Source organism: Zymoseptoria tritici, chromosome 12, assembly GCF_000219625.1.
Source record: "Zymoseptoria tritici IPO323 chromosome 12, whole genome shotgun sequence".
Lineage (NCBI taxonomy): Eukaryota > Fungi > Ascomycota > Dothideomycetes > Mycosphaerellales > Mycosphaerellaceae > Zymoseptoria > Zymoseptoria tritici.
This window is the reverse complement of record NC_018207.1, coordinates 850,187-862,149: the sequence shown is the minus strand read 5'-3', so window position 1 is coordinate 862,149 and position 11,963 is coordinate 850,187. Positions and strand designations below refer to the sequence as shown.

Genomic DNA, 11,963 nt, shown 5'->3' with positions numbered 1-11,963 from the left:
ACCCCTCTCTCCGCCGTCCATTTGCCGCCTGGCGTCCACTACACATCACCCCGGCGCCGTTCACTTGCCGAAGTCACCCAGTGGTGACATGTCGGCCGCAACGATGAACGGCGACTCCACCTCCAGGTAAGCTGTTCCGAGACATATCCCACCTCCCGCTACCTCCGTCCCTTTGTTCCATTGTCAGACTTCAGCGCGAGGCATTGCACGTCGCATTCACGTCTGCATGCTGTCTGTCCCATTGCATGGCCTCGACTATGGACCCAGCCCACATGTGAATCTTGGCGTGCGCTGATCAATCGCCTACACAGAAAGCAACAGCAACCGCAGAAGAGTGTGTGGAACACATTCAATCCGAAAACGAATAACGCCCCCAATGGCACCGACAAGCCATTATCCAAGCCTCCACACCAGGCTCCACAGATGAAAAGCTCCAGCGAAGCACTCGATAAGCAGGCACACGACCGCTCCTTATTTCTCATGGCACACTTTGTTGTACGTACAACCACTTGAAGATGTTCGCACGCGAACTTGGGAAGCAAGGAACTTGGGACTGACACCATGATAGGGCAACGATGCGACAATCACATTGAAGAACGGCGAGCAATATACTGGTGTTTTCAGCGGCGGATCATTCGAGGCCAACAAGGCGCTCTATGTCATCAAGATGGCGAAGCAGACACGAACTGCAGGCGGTCAGCAGCAAGCGAATGGCAATTCAGACTTGTCTGGTGGATATCTAGGCGAGGGCGAGGAACACATCATGAGCTTTGATGTGCAGGATACTACAGATTTATACGTCCAGGATGTGACGACTTTCACTGCACAACATCGGCAGAATGGTACGGCTGGACTTCAGACGGCAATTGCGACAACAGCTGACACACGGTCAACAGGCGCTGCGGCCTCATCTTTCATGACCGATACCCAGATCTCCGGCAGAGATCCGCACATGCCACGCGCGCGCGAGCTGCAACGATGGGACGCTGGCCATGAATCTTCGATCGACATGTCTTTGGGCGATCCGAACGATTCCAGCTGGGATCAATTCGCCGCCAACGAACGCATGTACGGAGTGCAATCGACATACGATGAGGACATTTACACCACATCAATCAATCGTCAAAATCCGGAGTACAAGCGACGCCAAGCAGAGGCCGATCGCATCGCTCGTGAGATTGAAGGTTCAGCACCTGCCAACGCTCACGTTGCGGAGGAAAGACGTAGAGATGCGAATCGTGACGACGGTGGAGATGAAGAAGACAAGTATTCAGGAGTCAGAAGAGAGGCCACCACATTGCCGAAGAGAGCCACTGGCGCATATGTGCCACCATCACAGCGTCCAATGACTGGGGCGCCCAGCGTTCCAGGTGTTCCATTCGACCCGGCAATCATCTCAAGCCAGATTAAGGCGTCGCCCGCTCAAACATCACAAGCCCAGGCGCCAGTCCCGCGGGTATCAACGGAAATCAGTCCTGACAGTGGAGTCGCTCCGAAGAAGAAGGAAACGACCACCGAAGATCGCGTGCGTGACACTGCAGATGCATTCAAGCAGTTCGCCAACAACGAGAAGCTGCGTGTACGTGCCGCACAGGAAGCGAAGCGCACGACTGCGCGCCAGGAGAAGAACGTGAAGCTGAACGATTTGAAGAAGTTTGCTGCAAACTTCAAGCTCAAAAGTCGAGTGCCTGATGATCTGGTGCCAATTTTGGCTAAAGACCGCGAGAAGCAGCTGGAAATTCAGTCCAAGGCGGAAGAGGCAGCGAAGGAGGAAGAATCGAGGGACAAGACTAACAGCGCTGTGACCTCACCCATTCCATCCAACACAACATCGCAACCTGGACCTCCGCCCTCGACTGGACCTCGGGTGGATCTCAATCAGCAACAACGACAACGCCCGCAAGCAGGTCGTGGCGGACCCGCTCCTGGACAGCAAGGCCAGGGTCCAGCGCAATTGCCACGTGCGCCGCTCGGTCAGCGTATCCAGGGCAACTTCAACGCCCGCGCAGGCATGCCACAGCCGCTGCCAGCAGATCTTCGTATACCTGCCGGACCTCCTCCAGCGGCGACGGAGCAGCCTATGAGCCCAGGCTCTGCCACTCGACTCAACGTCAATGCCAAAGCTTTCGAGTTCCGCCCCGGTGCGTTCGCCTTCACCCCGACCGGCAGTTCTCCTAGTCCCCAGAGAGCTGTCAGTCGAGGTCGCCAGCCAGCAGAGCAAAAGGCCTCCTTCTTCAGCAAGGGAAAGCCGAAGACCACAAAGCCGTTCCCATCCACGTTTGATCCTCTTCACCGCATGGCCGAGGCCGATTACAACGACCAGGAAAAGAAGAAGTACACCCAGAATGGCGGTCTTCCTCAGGCGTACAATACGAACCCAACCTGGCCGGTCACCAAGCCGAATGACGGAGCGATGTACCTTGCTGCGTTCCCAAAGACGCAAGCTCCGAGCCAGGGTCCATCGCCCATGCACACTCCAATCCCGAACAACCAGATGCCGCATGCCCACCAACTGCCAGCACACATGCATGGAAACATGCAGCAACCGTCTCATCGTCAACAGCAATTCTACCCTCAACAGCAGCATGGTCCTACATTCGATCCGCGCTTGCAACAGCAGTTTGGGCCAAATGGCTCCGTACAGAACTCGCCGCGCGCGCAACAGATACCTGTTGCTCCATTCAGTGGACAAATGCCTCCAATGCCACAGGGCTTTCCCGGCCAGCCGATGCCTCAAGGGTATGGCGTGAGTCCTTCAATGGCCTATCGCCAACCTCACATGCAAAGCGGCCCGATGATGATGATGCCAGGACAACCGCAAGGACAGAGTAAGTACTCACGACATGCGCCTGCTTTTAACGCGCCACTGACGACTTCGAAAGTGGGCCAAATGCGTCCCGGTGGATATGGTCCAGGTCCTCAATTCAATGGACCACTCATGGGGGGTCACATGATGGTGCAGCAGCACTCTGGAGGCTATGCTAACGGCCCAATGCCCCAGCAAGGGTTCTCGCCAATGCCACCTCATGCACAACCGCACATGCCTCATATGCAGCAACACGGTGGCCAGAACTTTAACAACGGTCCACGCCCACCGATGATGTCGCACCAGGGCTCTCACCAAGGCTTCCAGCCTAACATGCAGATGCAAGGTCAATTTCAGCCCTCTCCGAACCAGGCGCACCCCTATCACCTCCAGCAGCAGCGGGCAATGTCTGGTGGATTCCCACAGATGACGCCGCGCCAGCAGCATGCCATACCAAACCATCCGAGTCCTGGAATGGGTGGAGTACCTGGACAGGGTGATGAAGGAAAATGAGGTTGACTGCCCAAGGTCAGACTCAACATGAAAAAAATTCGTCCATCGCAATGCTGTGATGCCCGGAGTCGATCAACATCTCGTCGCCATGACCAGCTTGCGACAAGCGACGGAGATCCCGGGCACCACTTGCAGAAAGCGGGCCGACGTGGACTGAAAAGATGACAAAGTCCAGCGATCTCGCCCGCAAGTGGCAGCTGTACCATTGATGCTCGTCGGAGGGGAGTAGTGGCAAAGGCAGCAGTGGGCCTTAAGCTCGGTCGCCGCTACAATGCAGTCGCTTGCAAGATGCATAGAAGTGGAAGACTTCTGGAGGGGATCAGAACGCAAGACTTGTGATCTACAATTCGGCTGGTGCGGACGAGTCAGAGTAGAAGGTGGAGATGTGACAATTGTTAGCCGGAGGTCACTTGTGAGCAGATAAAAGATGTATTCCATCATTTGAAAACCCGACACTGCGCGTCTTTTACACATCTAAGTCTTTTTGTGGTGCCGCCTCCGTTGTTCCAGTAACCTGTGCATTTGATACATGTGTGATTTTGTCTCCGTGACTCCAGCTCTCCGACTCTCCTCTGAATCCATGTCCACTGTACAGCTTCAAACCACTTTAACTCTTTATCTCCACTCATCCATACCAGCCATACTTCTCTCCTCTGCTCTCCTTCCGTGACAAGTCTCCTCATCTCACTCCTCCTCTCCCCTCCCTCCTCCTCTCCCCATCTCCTCCTCCACTACGAACTAAACCTCAACACAAAATTCACAATCACCGCCCCCAACAACGCAATCGCCAACACCGTCGGCCCAAACCGATCATCGAACCCACCCTGTCCCCTCATACGAATACTCTTCGCTCGCCAATGGAACGTCACGAGCGCGTAGACCATCGCGGCCACGGCGACGAGGGTGAACATGATGGCGGCGATGCGGCCCGTGCGGTCGCCGAAGTTGAGGAGACCCATGGCGAGGCCGCCGAGGATGACGGTGAAGTTTAGCCAGGAGAGGAAGGTGCGTTCGTTGGCGAAGAAGACTTTGGGTTCGACGCGGGTGGGGAGGGCGATGCGTTTGCCTATGTGGAGGGCTTAGTGGGAGAGGAGGGAATTATAATGTTTGTGAGGCATTCGAGCGTACCTGGAGCTGTCTGCAGGAGTGGTTGGGAGGACATTGTTGCGGTTGTGGGTTGTGGTGGTGGTTGAGGGTGTGAGGTTCAAGTTGGAGGTCGGTCTGACGCTGATGGCAGTGGTAGGTCCGCGGCGAATGTGGGTGTGGTTGAGCGAGTGGCGGTGTTCCAATGCTGTGAGTCGTAGCTGTTGCGTGGACTCCAATGCTTCGATATGTGTGTGTGTTGTCGCGTGAGTGTCGTTCTCTGGGAAGAGAAGTTGTTTCTCAGTCAAGTCCACCCCTCCACCGCAGAACACTCCAAGCTTCCCACGCGCATGTCTCCCCAAGTCTGATTGGCCTCGTCGAGATCAGTCTTCGAGCTGCCGCTGGGCCGTCCCGCTCTATGCATATTCTGGGACTGGGACAGCTTCGATTTACTCCACCTCGGACCAACTCCGGCAGTCGAATAAATGCGACGATATCGGCTGCGATACGAAGTCAGGAAGGCCTGGCCTGGTCAACGAGACTATCTTAGCTCCTCGACCCTCTCCACTCGCTGTATTGACCACAATCCCCCCATCTCATCCCACTCACACCTGACCATCTTCCTCTCCAATCACCACCATCCCCTTACATAACACCACACCTCACCGTCCAACTGACCCGACCTGCTGTGTCAGCATCATCGCGTGTCGTCCTGCTTGATCCATTCACCGAAGAGATCAGAAATCTCCCGCCTGCTGCCTCGCATCTGACAGGCATTCCCCTCACGCTCGAGTCCTCCTCCGCCCGAACACCACCCTCCCTTCCACAACACCGCCAGTAGTGAAACCAAACACAAACTCACACACGCACAATGGCCGCTGCAGTAAGCCCAGCCACGCCTCCATTGTGAGGCCCTCCCCCACTAACCTCCCCTTCTTAGCCTCCACTCCCCACCACCCGCCTCCGCCAAATCTGCACCACCGCCTGCGACGCCGCCGTCTCCACCGCCTCCGTCTACGAACACGCCCAAACCGCAACCTGGAACCAGACCATCATCAACAACATCCTGCAATCCCTGATGTCCGAGTCCGCCGTGGGAGACGAGCCGCCCGCTTACAAATTCATCGTGTCCGCGACCATCATCCAACACTTGAGCGATCCTCGAGCGGGTGCTGCGGAGACTGTGGCGGTGGAGGGAGACAAGAAGGTCGGCAGGAGGGGGATGCATAGTGCTAGTGGGGCGTTTTGGAATAATGAGAAGGATGGCATGTGGAGTTATAAGTATGGTGGGGGAGAGGGGAAGGGGATGGATATTGTCGTGTCGGTGATGTGGGTTGCTGTTTGAGGGAGGGAGGGGGACTTGAGGCGGAGGGGAAAATTGAGTATGAGAGCTGTGGACGATGATGATGATGATGCCGGCCGCCCATGAAGCTGGCGACGACCTACGCACGCGCTGAGGACTGGCGTTGACACGCAGCCTCACCAGAGACAACTCACGGGCGACCTGGCTGAAAAGTGTGGGAGAAGAGCGAAGACAACACTCGGCGCAAGGCACAATGCCATTTCGGCGGCTATCTGGACGAGATGATGAGTGGTGTCGGAGGCTATGGAAAGGGACAAATCTCTGGTCGCGATCTCTTCTCTTTCGTTGCAGCACGGCAAGCGAGGCGTTATGGAGTGTGTGGTTCTATACCCATTGGCTAGCGAGTACCTAACGGGAATGTTTGGCTCAAGTCTCCTCCTCGTTCAATCGTGAATTCGCTTGCGACAGTCCTGCTCCTTGCCGTCTATCGCTTGCCGGGCATGCAAGACTCGGCATTCGCACATCGACGCAAAAGAGCCCTCGACCTCACCACCGTCCTCGGCCACCCCCGCTTATATAAAATCCATGAACCCGACTATCGGTTTTGTTCTGCGGGTGATCTATCGCAGCCACGGGCATTTTCATGTGTAATAAGTTCGTGTCGCCTGATGTCAAGCGCGCCGAGATTGAAGAAGCTTAGCGTGTGTGGAGCCGAAACTCTGTTGCGCTTTCACATGCAATGCCGACGCGTCTCCACATTTGACATTTAACAAGAGCACTTCAACAAGCTCGATAGCGTCGGATGTCCATCATGATTGATCGGACGGCGAGACTACAACACGTGTAATGGACCCGTCGCAACTACATTCGGCCACGATAGACCTAGTCCGCTTCCCACCATGACGGCAAAAGCAACAACAGCGATCCGCATGGCGAGCTTGAAGGCCTGGCAACTCGGCTACTGGGCTTTCTTGACTGGGACGGCATCCGCAGGGACCAAAGCTGAGTTGGCGGCCGTTCTCACGAGTCGGATGAATGAATATTCCCGGAAGGAGAAGTCTGCAAACCGGATGAGGATCGTAAGCGTGGACATGGGGATTCGAAATCTGGCTTTTTGTGCGTTGGAGTCTCGTCCATCAATCCCATCAGCCTCCGGAAAAGGTGAGAGGGTGAGCCCGATGACAGTCACGACTTGGAAGAGGATGGACCTGCTGGATATCAATGACAACGGCCCGGCACCGTCGAACATCGAACAGGAAGAGCCCACCAAATCTAAAAAGTTCAAAAAGTCCAAAAAGTCCACCATCGCCAAAGACGCCTTCACACCCTCCTCCCTCTCTCGTACAGCCTACATTGTAACACGAGAACTCCTCTCCCTCCAACCCACCACCCTCCTCATCGAACGGCAACGTTTCCGCTCGGGAGGCGCGGCCGCGATTCAAGAGTGGACGGTGAGGGTGAATATGCTAGAGAGTATGCTCTGGGCTTGTCTGGAAACCTTACGAGCTCAGGGCCTGGCGGGCGAGTTTCCGGAAGTCCACGCCGTCAATCCCGCGCGGGTTGCGAAGTTCTGGGATGAGGGAAGTAGGGGTTACGCTCTTCGGCCACCGGTGGATCTCTTCTCTCCTACGGCTATCAATCCCGGAGCTGGTGTTGTGGAGAAGGAAGCGAAGAGTCGAAGGGGTGGGGTTGATAAGAAAGCTAAGGTCGCACTCGTGAAGGCTTGGGTGAGAGGCGAGTCGGAAGATGTACAGCTGCGATTTGAAGGACAAGCGGAAGAGATCGCGGAGGCGTTTCGGGTGGAGAAGGGAGGGAAGGGAGTTGCGGGTGGGAAGTTGGATGATTTGGCGGATTGTTTGTTGCAGGGTGTGGCGTGGGGGAGGTGGGAGGAGAATTGGGAGGTTCTGGGGAGGTTGTGGAGGGAGGAGATTAGGGATGGGAATACTAAGAAAGGAGGGTGATGGATCGCCATTGAGGTTGCGAAAGCGACATACCTTATTGAGCCTGAGGACTAAGCCCTATTCCCGGACATGTCAATCGAGGCGTGCAGGCGGAATAAGGGGTGGCCCAAGAATACGCTGCTTCGGGAGCCAGGATTGCCTACAGTCCCAGGAATGGTTCCACTCAAGACGATCGACCAGCTTCACGTTCGGCCATGACGTGGAGAGGTCGCCGAGCTCAGGCCCTGCGGTTGATTCCACTCAATTGGACAGCATTGGCCTGCCCGATGAAGTGGTGAGCTCCTCATTCGGCATTTGAGACGAGCCGACCCGGCGGTCCATGTCACACACCACATTGACTCCTCCAGTGTGTTATGGTGAGCTCAAGACCTGAGCCCGACCCAATGTCAGGCGCTCCAGTCCTTCCACCAGGGTCCTGAGACACGCCTTCAATCTACCGGCTTTGGATTTCCCACAATGCGCTCAAAGACGAGGTCATTACAACGTCAATTGGTCTGAAGCTGACTCCGCCGCCCTCCCCTCCATGAGTAAGAGAACCCGTCATTGGAAAGGTCCACCCGATTTTACCGGCCTGTCATTGGACATCCTGTCCACGGTCATTGATCTTTCTATCGTATCGCAAAGTCTATAACCTCGGTTCCATCGCACCTTCCCAGCCTTTCCGGCGGAACCGGTTGCATCCTTCCACGATTCGCCAGACGACGCAGCAAACGACCAGCTGAACCAGACCTTGCGACAAAGAAGCAGCAGCCTATGCTTCACCCGTCTTCGCCACTCCTACAAGCCTTCGTTTACTCTTACACCACCACCACGAGATATCCTCTGTCTCGCCAGCATGTCCACCCCGACTTCGCCGGCCTACCACCAGAACTCCGCCTCCGCATCTACCACGACCTCTTCACCTACCGCTCCTTTCGCCGGTTCGACCAAGTCCCGCCACCCAGGCTCTACGAGCCCGCGATCCTCCGCACATGTCGTTTATATCGGCGTGAAGGTCTAGGGCCGTACCGCTATTTCCTCGAGTTCGAGCAAGCCTTTCTAGAAAGCTGCATGGCGTTCGATGTACAATACGACAACCGTTCGAGTCTCTCGGAGAGCTTTCGTCAACGCTTGCGTGCTTCGAGACGAGACTTTGGTGCCTTTTGGTCGCCTGTCAGGATTGAGTTGGAGAGATTGAGATATTTCGAGAGCGGTGGGGTGGCATTGAGGGGGAACAAAAGTCATGGTGGAGGGGATGCATTGGGATGGGGTGAGGATGATTGACTGCGTTCCTTCTGGACCATTGTTGAACGCTTGCGGATTGTGGAAGCGGAAGTGGAATTGTTGTTCTGGCTCAAGCTGCCTTTTCCTGGGGCTTCAAAATACTTCCCATTGCTGAGAAATCCGACACCGAGGTAGGTCCTTTGTCGACTCCGTGTCTACTGACGCCCGGATGGACCTGGTATGATCTGGAACTGGACATTCAACGACGAGGCGCAGGAACCTGCTTGGGTCGACTCCAGATCATGACCGCAGCATCTCACAGACTAGCCGCCAAGTAAAGAGCAGGCGTAGACATTGGATTGACGTTTTCGATCTGCATTCATGGCGCCAAACAGTACCTCCATGGCTCCGCTCAAACCGCAACACGTACCTCGGACTCTAGTACCTTGGACCGCGCAGTGTTCGTTCGTCGGAGAGCCTCTGCCTTCCAGTCGCTGCTTGGGCTTCTGCGTAGACGTACACTTCCTTCGATTGTTTCTCCGATCTCACGCGCAGGCTGCACACTCCAGGGTACTGGAGTCCGACACATATGGTGCAATTTGAGCGGGACTCCGGAGGTACCTCATCATTACCGCATCCGGATCTGACTCACAGCTGAGTCCTGGCCCAAAGTCTTAACATGACCCGTGCTCAACAGCACTCATATCCCTCCACTTCGCATCTCCTTTGACCTTAATCTGCACATCAACAACGGGTAATGCTCCGGATTACAAGGTCGCAACGACCTGGTGAAGCAACCCCGATCGTCAAGAGCAGAGATGCAGCGCTCCTGCTCTCTTGACTTCGGGCATCAGGGTGAGTAGCATCTGAACGCTTGTGCGTCGAATCAGTTGCCATTGATCGGTGACTGCGGTGGAGAGATTGCTTAGATTGAAACCAAGAGGCTTTGATGAATGGCCTCCGCTGGATTGCTCAAGGGAAAGGCTTGTTGTCACTTTTTGCTTTGTGATGGAGCTGGACTTTTGGGCGAACAATACCTCCCGTGCTTCCGCTCAACCTGCACCGTCCAAGCCAACCGAGCGAAAGCTGTGCAGTAAAGAATGCGCAAGGTCTTGGGGAGTTTTGCATCGAACTCCGTTCTATAATGACAGCATGTTCCTGTCGATAATGTGTTTCCCTGTCATCGCTTACATTTGACTAGACAAAGTGCACATAGGCAGCTTGGAGCGTGCACTTTGAGCGGGAGCACGGATGTACCTCCTACTGTTGGTGCCTGGAGGCGGTAAGGTTGATGATGTCGTCTCTGCTAGCTCTTCGACGTTGACTGACCTGCCATCAGTCATGTGTGACTCACACCTTACTCGACTCAACGCCTGTGGGGTTCCCGAAAAGCGCTTGGTTTAGTAACCTCCTTCAGTTCCTCGCTCCTTTGTGCCGACACAACGATGGATTTGGTCAAGCTCTGATGCTCCGAGTGTCTTTCGTTCTGTCGATGGAGACAGGGTACAAGTGGGAGGTACCACCCGATCGTCAAGAGCAGAGATGCAGCGCTCCTGCCCTTGAACTTACGGGACTAGCAACAGAACGAAAGCGTCGATCAGGAACCTTTGGTCGGAGGCAGTTCGTGGTGTGAGAGATGCTTAGAACGAGCTCATGAGGTTGTTTCTTCTCCTCCTCCGCTGACATGCTTGAGGGAAGGCTTGTTGTCGCTTTTGGCTTTGTGATGGAGCTGGACTTTCGGGCGAACATTTGCACAATATGTGTTGTACGTAGTGGTGAGTCAGGGTGGTCAGTGGTGCAGAGCAGGTGGTGCTCGTCTCTCCAGCTCTCCACGTCTTCCTCGTGCTGCCGTAGACTGCATTCGTCATCTTGTTTCCCACATGTATGGACGCTCTGATCTTCCCGTCTCAAAGCATTTAGCATGGATCTTCAGCTCCGACTCATCATTGGGCCAAGTCAGTCACTCACTCAACATCGACTAGCGTCCTGGCCCGTGCTCAGCAGCATAAGAATATCCCTTCACTTCGCATCTCCTTCATTCTCCTTTGCATACCGTATTGCACATAGCTGTTTTCTGGGCAGAGATGCAGCGCTCCTGCTTTCTCGACTACAGGTCACCGCATCGAAACGATGGCATCGACCAGGAGCCTTTGATCGAAGGCTCATTGTGGGGGAAGATGCTAAGATTGAAATCATGAGACTTGAGATGAACATGTTTCCGCTGACATGCTATGAAGGAAGGCCTGCATACTTCCCAGAAAAGGGGTGCAGCGCTGGACTTCGAGCAAATAAGAACTTGGGGGAAGTTCGGCTTCGATGGTATCCTTCGTCAAGTGGTTGATGAGATTGTTGTTCCCAAGTTCGCTCGCTGTCTAGGTTTTGGACTTCCATCAGTTCTGTCAACTTCATCACCGCGTCACAAAATCAGGTCTGACTCATTCTCTACGACGACCCATACTACGCAATAAATGACCTACCTCAAACCTCGTCGACAGCTTTCACTTCAACTCGATACAATCCTTCGATCTCGGCATTTTCGATCACAAGGGAATGTTGCCATCTCTGCGGAAATGTCGAGGAATTCGAATCTGCTTGCGTCGCGGCACAGCAGACCTGATTTCAGGACAGAGATGCAGCGCTCCTGTCTACATGATTTTGGGGGAAAAGCTTCAACACGAGGGCAAAGGACATTCTCAGTGGCCGATTGCAGCGTGAAGAAGCTTAGATCAAAACCAAGAGGTAACCATGACCCTGCCTCCGCTGGACTGCTTGAAGGAAGGCCTAAGTCCCATTCACAAGGAGATTTGGAGCTGGACTTTGAGCGAACAAGACTGCAAGTACGTGAGAGAATATAGGAAACTGTATTGTAAATACGAGATTGTTGCGTACCTTAAGACGAGACGTTGTCTTCGAATTACTCACAACTCACAACGCACGACCCCTGAGTCAACCTTTCGGTCTAGACCGTGCCTCCCGAACCAAACTCCGTTTGTGGATATCTCCATCAACCTTTCCCCTCCATTTCCTCCTTCCAATCTTTCCTCCTCGACGCAGAGGGTGTGAACGAAAACCATGAAAGTAATAGCTGACCACA

The 11,963-nt window shown here is 54.7% G+C and overlaps 4 protein-coding genes across 4 annotated transcripts; 3 read left to right on the top strand and 1 right to left on the bottom strand.

Annotated features, from left to right (window-relative positions):
* Positions 1-88: 88 nt before the first annotated feature.
* MYCGRDRAFT_111497 (uncharacterized protein) lies at positions 89-3,360 on the top strand (the record flags this gene model as incomplete). The annotated part of the gene is made up of 5 exons (XM_003848080.1): positions 89-126; positions 312-495; positions 569-842; positions 897-2,828; positions 2,883-3,360. The coding sequence occupies 5 exons, from the start codon at positions 89-91 to the stop codon at positions 3,317-3,319; spliced, it is 2,865 nt and encodes a 954-aa protein (XP_003848128.1).
* Positions 3,361-4,025: 665 nt separating this feature from the next.
* On the bottom strand, positions 4,026-4,502 carry MYCGRDRAFT_82853 (vacuolar transporter chaperone 1; the record flags this gene model as incomplete). The annotated part of the gene is made up of 2 exons (XM_003847911.1): positions 4,026-4,385; positions 4,448-4,502. 2 exons carry the CDS (start codon positions 4,479-4,481, stop codon positions 4,051-4,053), a joined length of 369 nt encoding a protein of 122 aa, XP_003847959.1.
* A 538-nt stretch (positions 4,503-5,040) lies between these two features.
* On the top strand, positions 5,041-5,747 carry MYCGRDRAFT_111495 (dynein light chain, cytosolic; the record flags this gene model as incomplete). The annotated part of the gene is made up of 2 exons (XM_003848081.1): positions 5,041-5,285; positions 5,343-5,747. 2 exons carry the CDS (start codon positions 5,274-5,276, stop codon positions 5,745-5,747), a joined length of 417 nt encoding a protein of 138 aa, XP_003848129.1.
* Positions 5,748-6,604: 857 nt separating this feature from the next.
* Positions 6,605-7,666, top strand: MYCGRDRAFT_97083 (uncharacterized protein; the record flags this gene model as incomplete). Its single annotated transcript, XM_003848082.1, has 1 exon — positions 6,605-7,666. The coding sequence occupies one exon, from the start codon at positions 6,605-6,607 to the stop codon at positions 7,664-7,666; it is 1,062 nt and encodes a 353-aa protein (XP_003848130.1).
* Between the last annotated feature and the right edge of the window lie 4,297 nt (positions 7,667-11,963).